Raw genomic sequence first — 22,031 nt, forward strand, 5'->3', positions numbered from 1 at the left:
ACAGAAAATTAAAGAGAGGAACAATCAAAAATTGGAGAAGAAGAGAGCAAGGAGAGGGACCCCTTCTCTAAAATCAACCCTTCAATTTATAACATTTGTATTCGGGTAATCGGGTCAACTTTTCGGATGATTTGCTTCGAACTACCCATTCAGTTACAACCACCGAAGCAATTGGAAGCTTCTGTGAAAATCTCGAGGACAAATTCCTCGAGATGACCGCGGCGCGGTCATGCCTAGCCGCGGCGCGGTGACGTGGCGCCCAAATCGACCGAGATTTTTCTGGAAACTTCCTTTCGACTCGTGTATTGTAACCGTAATTGTTTCGCGATTTGTTGGCTTCCACGTGCGCTACAATTAACACTAATATATCATTAGCTTTATTAATTTGGATAAATAAAATAATTTTACAATTATTTAAAGGAACTAACATTTATGCAATGGTAATCTTAATGCAATTACGGTCCCAAAATCGAATAATTGGGACCTTATCAGTTTGACAATAATATTTAATATTTTATATGCCTCAACTTCACAACTATGTATTTCACAATTAACTTTTTTCCTTACTTTCTAAGCTTTTATATATATGATAGATAAATTATATTCATTTATAATATCATTTATTATATATTGGGGATAATAAAATTGATTATTTCTTACTCGAGTTAATATTTTATCTTTTATCCAGTTACTACAAGCTTGAAGATGAGATCGTGAGTCCATTGTATACATACATGTGTGGGTTGTGTTAAATTTACATATAATAAATAAATCATTATTTACAAAAATTTTTGCATATATGCACCAATCACAGTTTGAAATATCGCATTTAACTATAATTTTTTCTTTATTATTAATAACATATTTTATTATAAAATTATGAGTAATAACTAAATAAATTATATGTTTTATTAATTCAATTACATTATTAAAAATTTTACCAATATAAATATCTAATATATTTTCATCATCGTCGGATGACGAACTCAAATTGTTATCAATAAATTCATTTACATCAATCTCAAAATCATTTTATGTTACAACATTACATCGAGTTGTATTGTATGTGATATTATGGTAAATATCAGTATTTTGATATTGATTTGAAGAATTATGCTCACTTTGACTATAATTTGATCGATACATTATAAAATTTTCATGTTGTATCATAAAAATAATTGTACTTTGAAAATTTTAATTATAATTTAATATATATTCCCAAGTTCCTTGATAAAAAATATCAATTAAAAAATTTTCATTGTCTAAATTGATAACTGACCTTATTGAAATTTGTCGTTGAATATTGTAGATTGAAATAATAAGAGCTTTTAACTCCGCATATGTAATTTCTGATGAAGTTGATAAAGTCGTGTATTTCCACCAATATACATGATACCTTCAACAGAACTGCCATATCGATAAATAATTATTTTTAAATTCATATTCGATGTAAATTGTGAGAGAATAAAAATAGGAAGAATTATTAGAGAATCAAAATAGGAAGAATTATGAGATAATCAAAATAGTGAGATTTGTGAAAAATAAATGTATGAGATATGTATATATATATATATATATATATACATATAGTATAACGGTAAAAAACGGCTACGTAACGGTCGGATTGAAAAAAGAAAACGGCTAGGTAACGGTTGGATTGCAAGAAAGAGAATTTGACCCTTGAATGGTCGGTTAACGGGGTTAAGGAGAAGAGAGAGAAAAAATATGGTAATGAGAGAAAGAACCGGACATTGAATGACCGTTTCATTTAAAAAAAATTCATTTTTTTTATTTAAAAAAAAAAAAAGACAAAAAGAATAGAGAAAGAACCAGACATTGATGATTGTTTATTTTTAAAAAAAAGTAACTTTTTTTATCTAAAAAATAAAAAAGAGAAAGAAAAAGAAGAGATAAAGAATAAGACATTGAATGGCTGTTTTATTTATAAAAAAATTCATTTTTTTATTTAAAAAATAAAAAAGAGAGAGACAAAAAGAAGAGAGAAAGAACTGGACATTGAATAACCGTTTATTTAAAAAAAATTAACTTTTTTATTTAAAAAATCAAAAAGAGAATAAAAAGAAGAGAGAAAGAACTAGACATTGAATGACCGTTTCATTTTAAAAAAATCATTTTTTTATTTAAAAAAATAAAAAAGAGAGAGACAAAAAGAAGAGAGAAAGAACCGGACATTGAATGGTCGTTTATTTTTTTTAAAATTTGACTTTTTTATTTAAAAAATAAAAAAGAGAAAGAAAGATAAGAGAAAAAGAACCGGACATTAAATGACCAATTTTTTTTTTAATTCGATTTTTTTATTTAAAAAAATCAAAAAGAGAGAAATAAAGAATCGGCCATTGAATGATTGTTTCTTTTTTTTTTTTAATTCAATTTTTTATTTAAAAATTAAAAAAAAGGTGAGAGAAAGAATTGGCCATTTAATGGTCGTTTCTTTTTAAAAAAATTAAAATTTTGTATTTAACAAATCAAAAAGGGAGAGAGAAAGAACCAACTATTAAATGACCGTTTCTTTTTAAAAAAATTTAATTTTTTTTATTTAAAAAATTAAAAAGATAGAGAGAGAGAAAGAGAAGAGAGAAAAAAATCGGTCATTCAATGCCCGATTTATTATTGTTTTTGTAATTTTTATTAAATTAGATTCTTTTTGTTAAATAATTATTGTATTAGATTTTTTCTGATAATTTTCTCATGTATATATCTTTAAAATAATTATTTTTTATTATATTATGCACTTTTAGATGCTATAATCACAAAATAAATATCTAATATCTTGAAAATGATTAGATGGAAAAATCAATATCAAAATCCATTGAAACTAATTGCTTGGCCATCATTTCAAAAAATTATTCGAGCTTTTCAAAAAGTCTTATTATTCAACTCGATTTCCAAATTAGTAAACAAGGTACAGGATTCTAAGTCGAAAACTAACTCGATGACCTCTGAGTTTGTTATAAATTTCCCTAACGCACCTAAAGTTTTAAATATAATGGATTGGAATTAAGATGGCTTAGGCATGTCCAACGAAAATCAATTAGAACCCCCGATTCTCGAAAAAATATTCAAGTTGAAGGTCTTAAAAAAAAAAAGAAAAGAGGAAGACTCAAGAGAACCTAATTGGAGATCATTAAAGAAAATATTATCTCATTCTCTAAATAACATGAGACTTGGTTTATACGTAGTGGAATGGAAGAAAATGGTTCATTTAAATGAACCCAAATATTCGGGATGAAGCTTTGCTGGACTTCCTATTGTTATTATTGTCAAGTTCAATTCTCCAAATACTGCCCAATCCACCCAATTTTAGCCCACAGAGACCAAGTAAAACCTCCATCTCAAAAAAAGAGCCCATCAACAATGGTAAGATCCCAAGGCCATCAATAAAGCCCACGGGTTGCTGTTATTTTCCAATTGAATTTTGTCCATATATGAATTAAAAGTGCTAGCCCAAGCAAAAAGCCCATAAAAATGGTACAAGTTCATCCCCATAATGAGGCCCAAACCCAAACCCATCTTTACTTGGTCTCGTTGGTGGGTTGGTTACATGGTATTGTGCGACAATCCAAATAAATCTGGACGCCAAACCTTCGGTAAATCCAATATTATAAATCTCGTTGACATCCGCAGTTTCACTCTCTCTTCCTCACTTTCAGTTCCAGTATATTGGCTGAATCCGAAACCCTAACCCTACTGCCATCCATCCATGGCGTCTCGCAAGGTCTTATCCTCTCTCCTTCGATCTTCTGTACGTCGTTCTACATCGAAACCCGCGATCATCAATCCTAGATCTCCATCACCATCTCCCGCATCTCGCCCTTCTCCAAAGGGTTTTCTCCTCAATCGAGTTGTCGATTACGCCACTGCGGCCGCCGCTGCTCCTACATCTTCAGCACCTTCACCGCCTCCGACGAAGGGAACCGTTCATAGTGGCAAGATCACTGATGAGTTCACCGGTGCCGGAGCGATCGGAAGTGTGTGTCAGGTTATCGGTGCTGTTGTTGATGTTAGATTCGAGGAAGGATTGCCTCCGATCTTGACTGCTCTTGAGGTTTTGGACAATTCGATCCGTTTGGTTCTCGAAGTCGCTCAGCATTTAGGGGAGAAAATGGTGAGGACGATCGCCATGGACGGTACTGAAGGGCTTGTACGAGGCCAAAGAGTTCTCAACACTGGTTCTCCCATCACTGTAAGTTTTTCTTTGTCTAATATTCTTCCTGATTCGTTGATCGAGTAGATGAGAAGCATCTGAAGAACGTCTATTATTTTTTATTTTATTTTTGGGGGTGAATTGTGGTTTCTGTTGTTTCTATGGATTCGTGGATTTAGATTTTTGTGTTTTTCTTTCTGTATCTTTTGGATTTACTTGTGGATAGGAGTTATGTTTAAATGTTACTTTTTAATGGATCGTGTTAGTGTATAATGGGGGAAGCTATTGATACTGGTAAATCTCATGCTTAGTCTTTTTGTTTTTGTTTATAGATCTTTGTTTTCTATCTAATCTGATCCAGCACATTGTAAAGTGAGATCTGTTGTTTTGGCATCTCATTTTGTTCAAGGATGATACCGTGATGATTTGGCCGAGTCATCTCGGTTTCAGATGATTTTTGAAACAATACTATGCAGGAAGCTCTGCGATTTTGGTTATTGGGGTGTTTGAAAGTATTTTGTTTATTTGAGTTTGTTTTCACAGAATGAGATTTATCTTAATTCACCTCCACCCTGTGAGAATGGTTTTAAAACTCAATTTCATGTCTCATACCTGCCGGATACCGAGTTTTCTCATCTCGTTTGGCAATGAGACAATGATTTTAGACCATTTAAAAATTCTGAAAACCTTCTTTGATAAGTTTGATTTAGAGGAGGAAGATGAAGTTTTTTACCAAACTCCTTTGTTCTTTGGTTCACTTGGTTGAGAGGAGGAGAAAAAATCTATTTGGGGGTGAATAGGATAGGGTTTGGAGATGAAAGCTGATATATCTCATTCTTCTTGGATATCTCAGACGAGATTTTTGATATCTTGTCCGAGACGCATTGTTCGTCTCACGAGATTCTGCAAAACTCAAAAAAATAAAACATCTGTCCGTCTCGTTGCTGGGCGATACCGAGACGACTTGGGCTATACGTCTCAGTCTTGGATGAGTTTTGAGACCAAGGCTGTGAGTCTTTTTTTTTTTTTTTTTGAATTATGATGATCTTGGTTGATTAATTTCAAATGTTTGTGATCCCAACTAAGGTTGCAGTGGTAACTATTGTAAGATTATGGGGGGTTTGTTGCTATTTTTCATTGTTTGAGTTCAGGTTGAATGAAGATCTCTGCCTTTTCCTCTCATAGAATAATTTGGTCAAAAATTGAAATTAGGTTTTGTTTGATCTTACTTCTTAGTTGAGTTAACATGGGGTTTTGACATGTTTTGCTATGCTTTTCTGGGTTTGTTTGCCTTGCTATTTTTGTGCTTTTGGAGTTTACTTGTCTGTTTTCTTTTTGGATTGCTTTCCTTAAATGTTCTGATAATGGTATTTTTGTTTACTTTGCTTCCTCATGTCATTGGGTCTGTATATGGCTTGTTAGGTGCCTGTAGGTAGGGCTACCCTTGGCCGTATTATGAATGTTATTGGAGAGCCCATCGACGAGAGAGGAGATATAAGTAAGGAATCACAAAGCATTTTTACATTTAATTTATTCACAAAGTGCTGCTAAGATCTAAATAGTTTGTTTTATATTTTTTATGTTATTGATGTTTCCCATTATAACAGAAACCGATCACTTTCTGCCCATCCATCGTGAAGCCCCTTCATTTGTTGAACAGGCAACCGAACAACAGATCCTTGTCACTGGTATCAAGGTATGTTAATTGCTTTTTTCCCACCTTTTCTTTTTAATCAATTTTTTTGCTCACGTGTCTTTGCCCTAGATATTGTTTGATCTCAATCTCCATTCCTGTAGTAACCTATTCATCCAATGTATATTGTATTCGAAAGGTTGTGGATCTCCTTGCACCATACCAAAGAGGTGGAAAAATTGGTTTGTTCGGTGGTGCTGGTGTAGGAAAGACCGTGCTTATTATGGAACTGATCAACAATGTCGCCAAAGCTCATGGTTGGTTTTTATAGAAAATGCATGGTTAAACATTGTTTCATTTTTATTCATTTATCAAAAGACTTACTTTCAATGTTTTTTTTTTTTTTTTTTTTCAGGTGGTTTTTCTGTATTTGCTGGTGTCGGTGAACGTACTCGTGAGGGTAATGATCTCTACAGAGAAATGATGGAAAGTGGTGTCATTAAGCTTGGGGATAAGCAGGTCAATCTATTGTTATTCCTATTTTGTGCGTCAAAGCTTTTAGCTTTTGATTCGTGTTTGTGTATATTTATTTGAACAATCTTGTTCTACATTTCAGAGTGAAAGCAAGTGTGCTCTTGTGTACGGTCAAATGAATGAACCCCCCGGTGCTCGTGCTCGTGTTGGACTTACAGGGTTGACTGTGGCCGAGCACTTTCGTGATGCTGAAGGGCAAGATGTGCTACTCTTTATTGACAACATTTTCCGCTTTACCCAAGTAAGCTTTCTTGCTCAGAATCTTCTAGAAGAATTATTCTATTTTTTTTTATGGTTTTATGCTAATTTCCTCCTTTTACAATCCAGGCAAACTCTGAGGTGTCTGCTTTACTTGGTCGTATACCATCTGCCGTCGGTTACCAACCAACTTTGGCTACAGATCTTGGAGGCCTTCAAGAACGGATCACAACGACAAAGAAAGGTTCCATCACATCCGTTCAAGCTATTTATGTGCCTGCTGATGACTTGACAGATCCTGCTCCCGCAACCACCTTTGCCCACCTGGATGCTACCACTGTGTTGTCTCGTCAGGTTACTTGCTTTTTTTATTGTTCTGTATTTATTGAGAGAATGATTTCTTCATTTATTCTGTTTATAACATTGTGGTTGTCATATTATTTGTAGATCTCTGAGCTTGGTATCTATCCTGCTGTCGATCCACTTGATTCTACATCTCGTATGCTTTCCCCTCATATTTTGGGAGAGGAACACTATAATACTGCCCGTGGTGTACAGAAGGTTCTTCAGAATTACAAGAATCTTCAAGATATTATTGCCATTTTAGGAATGGACGAGCTCAGTGAAGATGATAAGTTGACTGTGGCTCGTGCTCGTAAAATTCAAAAGTTCTTGAGCCAACCTTTCCATGTTGCGGAAGTCTTCACGGGTGCCCCTGGAAAATATGTGGAACTGAAAGAGAGCATTACCAGTTTCCAGGTATTAAAAATCTATTGATTTGTGTGGTAGTTTTTCATTTTATTAATTTAACTTTACATTCAATATGCACGCATTATTAGGGTACTTCTATTCATCGTCATCATCATCAAAGCCTCATCCCAAAATTTTGGATATTCTGAATGAATCTTAGTCCTCCATTTTATTCCGTCAGAAGGAATGAATCTTCATTCCCACAAGTCAATTCTGTTTATAGTCATTATCTTTTAATGGGCTGGGTCTTACACTTACTGCTTTTAATTGAGCCTACATGATCTTGTTAAAGCCCAGTCTGTTTGGGTCAGTTAGACAGAGAGAAGGGGGGTTGGGTCGGACCAAACCCAAGTCTGACCCTCTAACCAATTGGGGGCATAGCCCATCCGACTCTAAACCATGACATCCCTTGGTGGCTCAACCAGAACCATGAATGTTCAGTAGCTCTTAGTTAGACCTGCAATGCTATAATTTCTTTGTTTTGTCCTCTTAGATGCCCTTATTCAGCAATGAGTATTAATCTGTGTAAGGCTCAAATTCTGTACGGAAGAACCTGTTTGAAATTCAATGTTCCAAGAGAACTGTGCATGCATGTCTATGACTGATACTTGTCAGAACCCAAACTATGTGATTGAATAAATCCTCCTCTATCTGTTGTGGGTCAAGGGCTCATTCTCCTTCCCCTTCTTCAAACTCCGATTCAGTGAGTTGTCACATTCTATATGTTGTTGCAAATCCAGTTTCCCAAGTAGAGTGCAATACGAAACAGGAAAAGAAAGAAAGTCTACGTGATTCTGGAATTTCTAGTATCACATATTGTAGCAACTGTTCGAAATTCATAGACACTATTGTGTTGGCTCATTGATTTGTGACACCAATGTCTTTTCAAAACCTTCTTATGGGGTGACATCTGTAGACAGAAAAGTGTATCATGACGAGTAATTCAAATCTAGTCACCTATTTATTATGCTGTGTTTCTGCCAATATGCAATGTGCTTACTGATGGGTGGACATTTGATAGCATTATTTATGTTCTCTAACGAATCATTTGGTCTGGGGGGGGACTGTGTTGTGGCAGGGTGTCTTGGATGGAAAGTACGATGACCTGTCTGAGCATTCATTTTACATGGTTGGAGGTATTGAAGAAGTTATTGCCAAGGCCGAGAAGATTGCCAAGGAGTCTGCAACATAATTCACACCTTCTTCCCTTTTCTGTGTTCTGGTAACTTAAAAAAGGTCAATAATGAAGTTGGTGCTTGGCAATGCCAGCGCACTTGGAGTTGCATTTTTGAGATCAACTGTATTTGTCTTTGCTCTGTTCAGTTTGTGTTATTTTTGTTTTTGTTTTTTGGGCAGAATCATGGTTGGATAGAGAAACAAACCAAGAGCCTGCTCTGCCAGGACCCTATCTTTTTTCCCCTTTTTTTAAATTTTCAAATAAGAAAAAGATAAGTGTATTTCAATTAGAAAACTTTGTTTCATTTGAACTGCTCAAAAGCCATGGATGATGCTTGTTTGATGAATTTGAAAATGCCAGTTGAGTATATTGTTCAAATGATGTGGAAAGTAAGGCCCTGTTCGTTTGGGCTTCGGAGCCGGACTTTTTTAGCTTTTATTGCTTTTAAGCCTAAAAAGCCCGTTGGATTGTGTTCGTTTGGGCTTCTGGAGCTGATTGGGCTTCAGATTGAAGTCCGAAATTGAAGCCGCCTTTGAGGTGCTCCGCGAATGAGCTTTTGCGCGAAGCAAAGATCGAAAACGGTTTTACTTAAAATGACTTAAATGCCCTTCTTCTTTAAATAATATTCCACCAACTTAAAATGACTTAAATGCCCCTCTTCTTTAAATAATATTCCACCAAATGATTTGTACCCTTCTTTAAATATAATAAAAAAAGAATTGTGCTAGATGGGTCCACCACATATAATGGAAAGAGAGAGGGTGATAAAAATCTGAGAATAAATAAAGAGATGTGTTATTACCACACCATTAATTATGACTTCACCCCAAGCAATCTGATTTTTTTTGTTAGTTATGAAGAAATTCTATTGGCACCCCAACTTTTACTTATTACAATCCAATTACTTCAAATTATTTATCACTACTTCCCAATAAAAAAATTAACACAATGCATTTAAAATAGGAATTAACATTTTCACATTGCCACCATCAACTATAAAATTTAGATGGGGTGTAGTAAGTAAAAGTTGGGGTGCCAATAAAAATTCTCATTATAGATAATCCCGTGTGTTTTAAAATTCAAAGTTCAAACTAATGACATAATCTTTCTTTGGTCTTTCATGAAATATTGACGTAAAATGATGGAAATACCCTTGTCTTTAATCTTATCCGAAAAAGTCTTGATTTTTTCTTAAAAACATGTCATCTCAAGTTCTAAGATAAAAAATAAAATTAGACTTATTTTTTTAAGTCTAAGGATTCAAAGACAAGCATAAAAGGTTTACTATTCATCAAATGACGATTGAGATAAAAGGAAAATAACTAAAATTTACAATAGATGACTATATATTATCTATTTAGGGATTAGTATAATTTGTTTCAGTGATTAATGAAAAATCACCAATTGAAATCCTAGATTTTTTTTATAAAAAATTTGAATTTTCTTTCGAAAATTAGTCATCTATAATCTTTTATATAAAATAATACAGATGATGATGATGAGACAATAATAATGATCAGTGCATTAATGTCATCTTTCATATGTCCATTTTTAAAGCAGATGCTACTGAAATTTTGATAAAATTATAAAATTCATAAAATTTATAAATTTATTTAAATTAAAAATAATATATATATATATATATATATAAAGGTATTTTAGTCATTTTTTATGCATTTTAGATGCATTATCAACATTAAGGGTATTCTGGTCATTTTACCAGAATCCAGCAATAAAAAGCTGTCAAACGAACATCAATTTCTAATTTATATGCTTCTGTAACGAACAGGCTTCTGCTGAATGTAGCTTTTCAGGCTCTAGGCTTCTGCTTCTTCCAGAAGCTGACTTTTGGAGCTGGAGCTGACTTCTGTAAAGAACAGACCCTAAATATCAGCTTATTTCAATCCTCCTTTCCAATGGCAGTGTGGATGTTTGTAAGAAGTGTAGGGGGGCGCTGTCTCCCAGGGCAAAGTGATGCTTGAATGCTACTTTGATGGTTCCTAATATTCCTATAGCTGGTGAAAGCGAGTGGGGTTGAAAGAATCTTTTTATGAATGGATTGGTTCCATTTTCTAGGTCTGTCTTTTTTGGTTAAATGTGGGTGGGTGGGTGGTGGTGGTGCAAATGGGGAATAAAATTCACAACATAGCTTTCTTAAAAAGCTATATTGCAAGTGAGTGCAAAAGTTGATGATATATATATATGCCTATGGGATTCATGCCTAGGTTTAAGTTTTTTTTTTTTTTCTTCTCTCTTCCCACGTTATCGTTTTCTTTTCCAAAATTAATCATGTCAATTAAAGGGCATCTTTTGTCAAAAAAAAAATAATAATAATAATAACAAATTATTTTAACTATAAAATTTGAGATTCACCAAATTTTTCTTTACTCGTTATATTTTATATCATTTTACATTTATATAAAAAAATATCATTTCAGTCTTCTTTCTATTTGTTCAAATTTTAAATTTTGGCTTCTCTTCCATTTTTCCATGACTTTTTATTTCGACCCAAAGTTAAAAATTTGACAAAAGTTAAAAAAAATTGGATTTTTATAAAAAAAAATATTATCATTTTTTTAAAAAGAGCTGGTATTGGCACCTTAACTTTTCTTATTACACCTCAATTTCTTAAATTATTTGTCACACCATTAATTAAAGAATAAAACACCACTTAAACATTATAAAAGTTTTGGTTCTTGATTATTATTTAAATCTTAGAAAGCATTATAACACATTGAAACAACCTAAACAGTTGTTCACAATTAAGATTTGTCCCATACAAAAATCTGAGTCTAACAAATAGAAATCTTAAAAAAAAACAAAAGGGGAGAGTTTCGATTAGCAACCCAACTTTTAAAATATTCTCCATGTGTAATAAGTAAAAGTTGGGGTGGGAGTTCTCTTTTTAAAACTTAATAATAAATCCGTTTTGAAGCTTTTGTCAGATTTTATATTATTATTTTATTTATAAAAAGTGTAGGAGACTCGCTACGTGTTCTGAGTCAATCACCTCCCTTTATTTTAAAGATCAATTGTACGGTGTTTGTTGGAGACTGATTTTTCACTTTTGACTTTTCAAAACAAGGAGCCAACAGCCTTATGCTACGGCCCCGCGTTCCATTTAATTTTAATCAGGGGAGTTTGTAATCGACTAATGTTTTTTAACTCAACCCGATAATTGGACACAAAATTCACTGACGTGGCATATGTAAAGAAGGGTAGATTCTTTCGTTCGGGATACACAACTGTAAATGGCAGGTCGGGCAGGTCGATTGTGTATCTTGAGAGGCAAAATCTACAATTTTGTGCCCATGCTATGTCAGTGAGTTTTTTGTTAGATATATTTTCTGTCCCACGTGACACTTTTAATCTTTTATAAAAGGAAGTTACTGATCTAATTTCTAGAATAGCGGTTACTAACAGTTAGAGAAATAGTTTTTCTCTATTTATTAACTTTTAACTTTGATGAAAAATTAAGTGGTAGTTACAAAAACTACATCAGCAGTTACTAAAGGAAATGGGTCCTCTCTCTACCCATTTTAAGAGGCATTATACAATTTCCATGATCAATGTGTAAATGTAGATTTTATTTTAAGAGAAAGGGTCAAGAGAGAGAAACTCATCTCTTGAAGAAATCCATATTTTCAGATTAACAATCACATAAAGAAATTGCTATGGATTCAGCTATGTTATTTATCTTTGTAAAATCATATTTATATGTTATTTAAATTGTATGTGAAAATCATGATAGTCAAGATCATAGAATAATTTTATTCATGAATTTAACTTACATGTGGTATCAGAGCCACAGGTTAAGACTTTCTTGATTTTCCATTATGATCTATTTGTTGGAATCAATTATTTGTGGAAGATTTCATATATATTTGATATGATTTAGTTTTTATTTTAATTTTTTTTTCTTTTCCATTGCGATTATTAAAATTTTCCACAAAATAAAATCTCATTTATTTTATACCCAACGTGTTATCTATGGATTCTCATATATAAAGTATGATGTTGTTGGTTGCTTTAATTAATTGAGCAAATCACATATTTTAGTACATTTTCTACTTTCCATTTTCAGCATGATGTTACATATCAATTTTTTATTTTATTTTATTTTTATTTAATTGATAATATTGCTCATAATTTGTTCTACAGTATAGAACACAACACACAAAATGTGTATCATTTATAAAATCTGAATCATATTTGAAATTTATGAGTAACATTTTTTGTATTGATTTGTTATAATAATAATAATTATTATTATTATATTTTATAGTTTATTTGAACATGAAATTACCACATGTATGAAACTGTTTAAATGATGATATGGTGTGATTGATGATAAATTATTTTACAAAGTGATTATTTCAACTCGAAATCCTATTTTATGAAATAGTTTGGTAATCACCAAAGTGATCCAACTAGAGAGTCATAGGTTTCAAGTTGTAGTTTGGATCTTAATACTCATATCCAAAGTATTAAGAAAATGACTTTGCAAATTTTGAATAGATATTTATATGTATCTTTAATCATGAGAATATTTTGGCTTGGCCCAAAGATACACCACTTTTCTTGTGATTAATATACTAAGGTAAAATAGTTAATGTGTATCCTTAATTGAGAGTTGGAATCGGATACCCAAAGGTAACGGACCTATCGGATTATGGATACATTATTAATTTTTTTTTTTAATAGGTAAAAGGGAATCACCATAATAGTTAAAAGTTTAATTTTTTGTATGTTGTAATTTTCATCCAAAGATGTGTTACAACAATACTATTTATTGTTTATTATTTAACTCAAAGCATTAATGTGTGAGTATATATTTACTTGCAGTTTCAATTCCTGTTTCGCTTCATTCACATGCTTCATCTGTTCCGATCCTTAATGGAGCAAATTTCTCAGATTGGTCTAAGCAAGTCCAGTTTCACCTAGGTGTACTGGATCTTGATTTAACACTTCGGACTGAGAAACCGCCTGCTATTACTGAAGTTAGTAGTGCGGAAGAAAAGACTTTAAGTCATTCTTGGGAAAGATCGAACAGATTAAGCATTATGTTTATGCGAATGAGTATAGCAAACAACATTAAATCAACATTTCCTGTACGTGACACTGCTAAGGAATTTTTTAAGACTGTGGAAGAACGTTTTTGTTCAGCTGACAAGTCTCTTGCTGGGACATTAATGGCTGAACTTACCACCATGAAGTTTGATGGTACTCGTGGGATGCATGAGCACATTCTTGAGATGTCAAATCTAGCTGCTAAACTGAAAGCTCTTGGGATGAATGTGGATAAGTCTTTTCTTGTTTAATTTATTTTGACCTCCTTACCTCTTCAATATAGGCCATTTCAAATTCATTACAACACTATTAAAGACAAGTGGAATGTAAATGAATTGGCTAATATGCTTGTTCAAGAAGAGATAAGGCTTAAGCAACAAGGACATCATTTAGTTCACCTTCTAAGCAAAGGAGCTAGTAAGAAGTGGAAGAAACCTAAGAAAGGCAAAATGACAGAACCACCTAAAATCAATGGGCCTCCTCAAGGTATAGAGGCTCATCAGAGGGGACAAAACAGTATCAAGTGTCGTTTCTGTAGTTTGGGCATGTATAGAGAGATTGCCACAAACGTAGAACATGGTTTGAAAAAAAAGGTAAGCTTTTAGCTTACGTTTGTTTCGAATCAAACCTTACTGAAGTTCCTTCTAATACTTGGTGGATTGACTCAGGTTCCACTGTTCATGTTTCCAATTCGATGCAGGGCTTCCTTACAATCCAGACTTTAAACCAAAATGAAAGTTCTATAGTTGTGGGAAATGGAGTCAAAGTTCCAGTGGTTGCTACCGGGACATTTCGTTTATTTTTAGACACTGATTGTTATCTAGATTTGTTTTAGACACTTTATGTTTCTTCTATTTCTCGTAATTTGGTTTCCATGTCTAAACTTGACCTTGAAGGTTATTCTTTTTCTTTTCGTAATAGAAGATTCAGTTTGTTTAAAAATTCTTCTTTCGTTGGTTCTGGTAGTTTATGTGATGGTTTATATAAACTAAATCTTAATAGTCGTTTTGTTGAAAGCCTTTTAACCCTGCATCATAATGTTGGAACTAAACGTAACCTGATCAATGAAAGTTCTTCTCATTTGTGGCACAGACATTTGGGTCATATATCCAAAGAAAGAATGAAGAGATTAGTAAAAGATGGGATTTTGCCTAACCTAGATTTTACTGATCTCGATGTATGTGTAGATCGTGTTAAGGGAAAACAAACCAAACACATAAAGAAAGGTGCTACAAGAAGTGGAGAACTTCTTGAAATTGTCCATACAGACATTTGTGGGCCTTTTGACTCGCCATCTTTTAGTAAAGAAAAGTATTTTATCACTTTTATTGATGATTTTTCACGTTATTGTTATATCTATTTATTGCATGAAAAATCTCAATCAGTGAATGTCCTAGAGGTGTACATTGTTGAGGTTGAAAGACAATTAGATAAAAATGTAAAAATTATCAGATCAGATAAAGGTGGTGAATATTATGAAAGATATGATGGATTGGGTCAACACCTTGGCCCATTTGCTAAACTCCTAGAAAAGCATGGTATGTGTACACAATATACTATGCCAGGTACGCCTCAGCAGAATGGAGTGGCTGAAAGGCGTAATCGTATATTGATGGATATGGTTAGGAGTATGTTAAGTAATTCATCTTTACCCATTTCATTATGGATGGAAGCCCTTAAGACCGCTGTTTATTTATTAAATAGGGTTCCTACTAAAGCAGTTCCAAAGATTCCTTTCGAACTGTGGACAGGAAGGAAGCCAAGTTTGAAGCACCTACACGTTTGGGGTTGCCCAGCGGAGGCTAGGATATATAATCCACATGAAAAGAAATTGGATTTCAAAACCATTAGTGGTTACTTTATTGGCTATCCAATGAAATCCAAAGGGTATAGGTTTTATTGTCCTAATCATAGTACGAAGATTGTTGAAACGGGTAATGCCAGATCCATTGAGAATGGTGAAATTAGTGGAGTAATCAATTACAAAAAACAAATATTCAAAAAGTTAGGGTGCAAGTCCCACTACCCATAACTTCTAAAGAAATTGTTGTTCCTACAATTGCAGAATCATCTGACAATGTTGAACAACAAATTATTGATCAATCACTCCCCAATGAGATTATCACTAATGAACCAATTATGGAAGAACCGCAAGAATCAACATTAAGAAGGTCTCAAAGAGAACGAAGACCTGCTATTTTTGATGATTATATGGTTTATTTACAAGAATCTGATTATGATATTGGGACCAGTAAAGACCTGGTTTCATTTTCACAAGCCATTGGTTGTAATGATTCTGATAAATGGATTGATGCCATGAATGATGAATTGAAATTAATGGATCAAAACAAAGTCTGGGAACTTGTCGAATTGCTTGAAAGATATAAAGTAGTTGGTTGTAAATGGGTCTTTAAGACCAAACGCGACTCAAAAGGCAATATCGAACGACATAAGGCCAGACTTGTGGCCAAATGTTTCACTCAGAAAGGAGGTATTGATTATAAGGAAACCTTATCTCCTGTATCAAAGAAGGATTCACTTAGAATTATTATGGCTTTAGTTGTTCATTTTGATTTAGAGCTACACCAAATGGATGTGAAAACTGCTTTTTTGAATGGGAGTTTAGAAGAAAAGGTTTATATGGATCAACCTGAAGGTTTTTTAATAAAAGAAAAAGAACACATGGTTTGCAAATTAAATAAGTCAATATATGGACTTAAACAAGTTTCTAGACAGTGGTATCTTAAATTCAATGATACTATTACTTCGTTCGGATTTAAGGAAAACACCATTGATCGGTGTATATACCTGAAGGTTAGTGGGAGCAAGTTTATATTTTTGATCTTATATGTTGATGATATATTGCTTGCTAATAGTGATCTTGGTTTATTGTACACAACTAAGAAATTTCTCTCTGAGAATTTTGAAATGAAAGAAATGGGTAAGGCAACTTACGTGATTGGAATAGAAATATTCCGTGATCGCTCACATGGTTTGTTGGGGTTGTCTCAAAATCGATATATTGAAACAATCTTAGAGAGATTTGGTATGGAGAACTGTTCAGCTAGTGTTGTCCCAATTCAGAAAGGGGATAAATTTAGTCTCATGCAATGTCCACAGAATGAATGGAACGTAAACAGATGGAAAGAATTCCTTATGCTTCTACTGTAGGAAGTTTGATGTATGCACAAACTTGCATCAGGCCAGACATCAATTTTGCAGTTGGTATGTTGGGCAGATACCAAAGTAATCTTGGAATGGATCATTGAAGAGCTGCAAAGAAAGTGGTGAGGTACTTAATGGGAACAAAAGATTACATGCTTACTTTTAAGAAGTTTGATGATTAGGAGGTGATTGACTATACTGATTCAGACTTTGTTGGATGTGTTGATAGTAGAAAATCAACTTTTGGTTATGTATATATGTTGGCTGGAACAACAATTTCATGAAAAAGTGCTAAACAGACTACTATTGCTGCATCCACAATGGAAGCTGAATTTGTGGCATGCTTTGAGGCCACGTTTCATAGTTCATGGCTGCGAAATTTTATCTCAGGACTTGCTATTGTCGACACTATTGAGAAGCCGCTGAGAATTTATTGTGATAATTTTACAGCTGTATTTTTTTCCAAGAACGACAAATACTCTAATGGTGCTAAACACATGGAGTTAAAGTATTTTGCCGTTAAGGAGGAAGTTCAGAAACAACGGGTGTCTATTGAACATATTAAAACAGAGCTCATGGTTGCAAATCCACTAACTATAGGGTTATCACCAAAGACATTTAAAGAACATGTTAAAAGAATGGGTTTTGATTGTAACATTTGATGCCTGTTATGTTTTGGATTGCAATAGTTTATGTTATTAAACACTTTGAGATCTCATTATTCATGTTTCTAATTTTTCCTGTTTTCCATTTTGTACGTACATCTATGAGAGTTGATAAAAGATAACAGAAAGTCTTTTACAAAGACAATTTTGTTGGACCAATTATAGATACTTTCTCATTTATGAATCATGGTTGATTGAATTGCTAGTTTTGTAGTACATGGAAGGGACTATGTCACCTTATTGATGTACAACCGCCATGACTTATACTAGTGATTCATTTGACCATAGTATTTATGATGACCAATTTAAGTTAGAGATTGATTAGTGTTTTATGCGCATAATGTTTACTTCATTGAGGCTAAAATGAAATTAGTCATATGGGCCAAGTGGGAGAATGTTAGATATATTTTCTGTCCCACATGACACTTTTAGTCTTTTATAAAAGGAAGTTACTGATCTAATCTCTAGAATAGTGGTTACTAACAGTTAGAGAAGTAGTTTTCCTCTATCTATTAACTTCTAACTTTGATGGGAAGTGGAGTGGTAGTTACAAAAACTACATCAGTAGTTACTAAAGGAAATGGGTCCTCTCTCTACCCATTTTAAGAGGCATTATACAATTTCCATGATCAGTGTGTAAATGCAGATTTTCTTTTAAGAGAAAGGGTCAAGAGCGAGAAACTCATCTCTTGAAGAAATCCATATTTTCAAATTAACAATCACATAAAGAAATTGCTATGGATTCAGGTATGTTATTTATCTTTGTAAAATCATATTTATATGTTATTTAAATTGTATGTGAAAATCATGATAGTCAAGATCATAGAATAATTTTATTCATGAATTTAACTTACATTTTTGAGTTTCCCTGTCTGGTTGAAATAAAAATACAACACTCTTTATAATAACTTAGTTTCAAACTTACAATCAAAGGGAAGCAAACCCCTTTGCTACATGTTACTATTGAGCCCAACTTTGATGGGTAGATGATTTTACATTTGAATGGTGGTTATGAACGTCGTACATCAAAGGAATCTACTCTTATGGGTTTCTTAACCAATCTCTTAATAGACCTTATTGTTTGTTTGCTCGTCTCCATTGGAGGATGACAAAACAAAGACTTCTATTTTCAATTGGGGATGGTTTGTTTTGTCGTTCATTGAATACATACATGGGAATCCTAACGTCCAAGACCTTATGGGACGATAACATTTTCTAACACTTTATTTTTCCACTAGTATCCCTATTCATTTTGTCTTTTAGTGAAAATAAATAGTGGTATATTGGTATTTTACATAATAAATGTTTGTTTGCATTAATTGTCAAATCATTTATTGCAATAATACATTTAATTTCAAAGATTAAATGCCCTTAACATTTATTATAAGATAGACAAATATTAATTACATAAATAAGCATTTATCATGTAGAAAGACTAATATACCATTGTCTTTTTTTCTAAATGACAAAATGGATAGGGGTATTATTAGAAAAAAAAATGTTAGAGAATACAAACATCCCCATGAGCTCTTGGACGTTAGCATTCTCCCCCCCCTCCACGCCACGCCATGCCACGCCACGCCACCCCATATATATATATGTGAGTTAAGTTCAAGAGGTAACATTGATATGAGCAGATTATCCTCACCAAAAATCAATTGAATCTGAAATTTCTAAGTTCATCATAAGTGATTTACAAATTTTCAATAAAAAATCTACGGTTCACAATTCTAAACCACTTTTGATGGACTTATAATTTTCAGATTGAACTAATTTTTTGAGAGGATGATCTCCTCACCATAAAAATCATCCCCACAAAAAACCAGCTCATTTTGAAACTTTTAAGCCACATAGGACTGTTGGCTCCTGAACGCCATATATATATTGGGGGCGTTCAAGGAACATAAGTATAAAAATATCATTTTTCAAAATATCGGTTAGAAGTTTCGGATTGAGCTGATTTTTTGTGATGATGATCTCTATGATGGAGAGATCATCATCACAAAAAATCAGCTCAATCTGAACATTCTAACCCCATCAAAACTAATTTAGAATGTAGATCATCTTCACAAAAAATCAGTTCAATCCGAAACTTCTAACTCATATTTTGAAAAATGATTGTTTTTATTTATATCTCTTGAATGCTCCCCTATATATGTATATATAATATTTAAAATTCATACTTTCTTGTTGGTAGATAGAGTAACAGTTTTGGTGGAAAAGGGAATCATTGAATGTGAGAATTTGCTGATTTATTGGAGAATCTCTTGTAAAGCACTAATCTCGTGCTTCTTTTATAAAGGAGAGTCTAAATCTACTTCACTTCCGTCTACCCATCTTATTTTAAGAACAATGGACCAAAATTCCACAACCAACAATTAAAAGCTCAAAATGTAGTGGCAGAAGAAATACATGTTTGCAAATAAAATTAAACAATTGCTTTCTACTATTATCTTCTATAGTTTCATATTCAATCAAATTGAATTAAGTAGTTGCCTCATATTTTTTTAAGTAACCTTTCACTTCATTTCTTCCACACACACACACACACACACACAAATCAAAACCTAATAGCAAAAATTAATTTTTTTTGGCAAAAATCTCACTTTTTCTTCAAACTTAGTTTGCTTCATTCAGTCCATGGTCAAAGAACTTGAGCTTTGACACCATAAAGACACAATACAAAGTAGTTTTAGAATACCTCTTCTTCTTTTATTTTTTTTTATTTTTAAGAAAATTAATTAATTGGTAGAGAGTTAATTTTAGAAAAAGAAATAAATAAGGCACGAGAGAGAAAAACTATAGGATCGACATTGCCATTTTTTTTAGGTGAACATTGCCTTACCACTAAAAATTAGTTATTCATGAAATTTCTAGTTTGAAGTTCAAATAATGATATATATAAAAAAAAAAAGTATCTAGCACATGTTTTACAGTGATTTCTTATTAAAATAATAAATATGAGAATTTTTTTATACTACATTTGATTTGAAATTCATAATACTATCAAATTAGTTGTTTTTTTTATCATCTTCTCAAATGGTTGTAACATTTTGGAACTTTTGAGAAAAAGATGAGAATGTGTGGAATTCAAACAACCATTTTAGATGATGCATATAAATACCAATTTCTAAGATTTAAGGAGGATTTGAACCATGAACACTTCTACTTATGCATTTACTTCTCTCACAAATTCGACTAACTTGAGCAGGGGCGAAGCCTAGTTTATTTATTTATTTATTTTTTGGGGGAGGGGAAGGGGGCAATAGTGGTATATTTTTTCATCTGCCATTGTTATCTATCACAATAAATCATAAATCCTAATAGAGTTGGAAAATTCTTCTGGCATGAACTTGAAAGACCAAGCTTCTTTGGTAAATATCACACCAATGTCTCTTGCTAACGATGAAGCAATTGGACAATTGGAAATTGTTATCAATTCTGTAACGTATCTTGAGGGATGTGTGGCCTAAAAATAATTGTAATACATAAGTATGTTTTTTTGATATTCAAATCCAAAGACTAAAAATCATTATTTCAAGCTGAATTCTAGGTTTGTAAGTCCTCCCAAGAGGTCTGGCTAAACATTCACAAGTCAATTGATCTTGAAAAACAGTGTTAGTCTAACATTGGGGGATGTGTGGCCTAAAAATAATTGTAATACATAAGTATGTTTTTTTGATATTCAAATCCAAAGACTAAAAATCATTATTTCAAGCTGAATTCTAGGTTTGTAAGTCCTCCCAAGAGGCTTGGCTAAACATTCACAGGTCAATTGATCTTGAAAAACAGTGTGTTAGTCTAACATTTTGGCGAGTGTATCAGGTTCTTATCAGTTTAACTATCAAGTAGATAGTTTGTTTGGTAAGGCATGCAAACTATTTGAATTTAGCTCAAGATTTTGAAAATCGTCCAAGATCGAGTTGGCTTGCTTGAGCCATCTCAATATTGTTTGTGAATGAGACAAGATGTTTTGCTAGAGATTCACCTTCTTAGATCTGTAGAAAATTACCACTCTCGCTCACAAGATGAGTAGTTCAAGTCATCTGGGTATCATTTATGAATGAGATGCGCATAAGAATTTTCAAATCATTATTTATATAGCTCCCCATTTGTTGAAATCTTATACATTTATACTTAATAAAAACACTAATATTACTTACTACATGAACGTATATCAATGAAAATTTGAGCACTATCAAACCCTAATTCGACCTGAATTTTTATGGACTTAAGAATTATGAGTCCATCCCTACTTTATGGTCTCAAGATCAAGACAACCTTAATTTTTAGGTGAGCCAGGCCGAGCTAGCGGCCCAATCGATAACCCTAACTCCATCTTAAAATTTCTTAGAATAATGATTTTCTGACCCCCCCCCCCCACTTCGACATACGCCGCCATCACAGAATTATAGATATTTTGTCTCGGGATTCGTAGAATCATAATTATTTTGTATCTTGAGGCAAATGATCTACGGTTCTGTGATGGGATGTATGTCAAGGGGGGTGTCAGATTATCACGACTCATTTTCTTAACGATCAATCTAATGTTTTTTTTTTCTTCGAAATATGGACTAATCAAGAGTGGGCCCACCAATTATCCTAAGATTTACTTGATCACAAACTCATTGGATAGAATGATCCTCAACTCACAAAATGAACCCTATAATACGC

At 33.0% G+C, this 22,031-nt stretch overlaps 1 protein-coding gene across 1 annotated transcript; it reads left to right on the forward strand.

The window, feature by feature from the left end:
* Positions 1 to 3,637: 3,637 nt before the first annotated feature.
* Positions 3,638 to 8,835, forward strand: LOC147406248 (ATP synthase subunit beta, mitochondrial-like). Its single transcript, XM_086434210.1, has 9 exons — positions 3,638 to 4,204; positions 5,588 to 5,663; positions 5,773 to 5,861; positions 5,998 to 6,115; positions 6,214 to 6,317; positions 6,415 to 6,573; positions 6,660 to 6,884; positions 6,978 to 7,289; positions 8,359 to 8,835. Exons 1-9 carry the CDS (start codon positions 3,722 to 3,724, stop codon positions 8,470 to 8,472), a joined length of 1,680 nt encoding a protein of 559 aa, XP_086290336.1. The 5' UTR covers positions 3,638 to 3,721; the 3' UTR covers positions 8,473 to 8,835.
* The last annotated feature ends 13,196 nt before the right edge of the window (positions 8,836 to 22,031 follow it).

Source organism: Akebia trifoliata, chromosome 3, assembly GCF_017979445.1.
Source record: "Akebia trifoliata isolate Shusen 1 chromosome 3, ASM1797944v1, whole genome shotgun sequence".
In the NCBI taxonomy this organism is placed as follows: Eukaryota; Viridiplantae; Streptophyta; class Magnoliopsida; order Ranunculales; family Lardizabalaceae; genus Akebia; species Akebia trifoliata.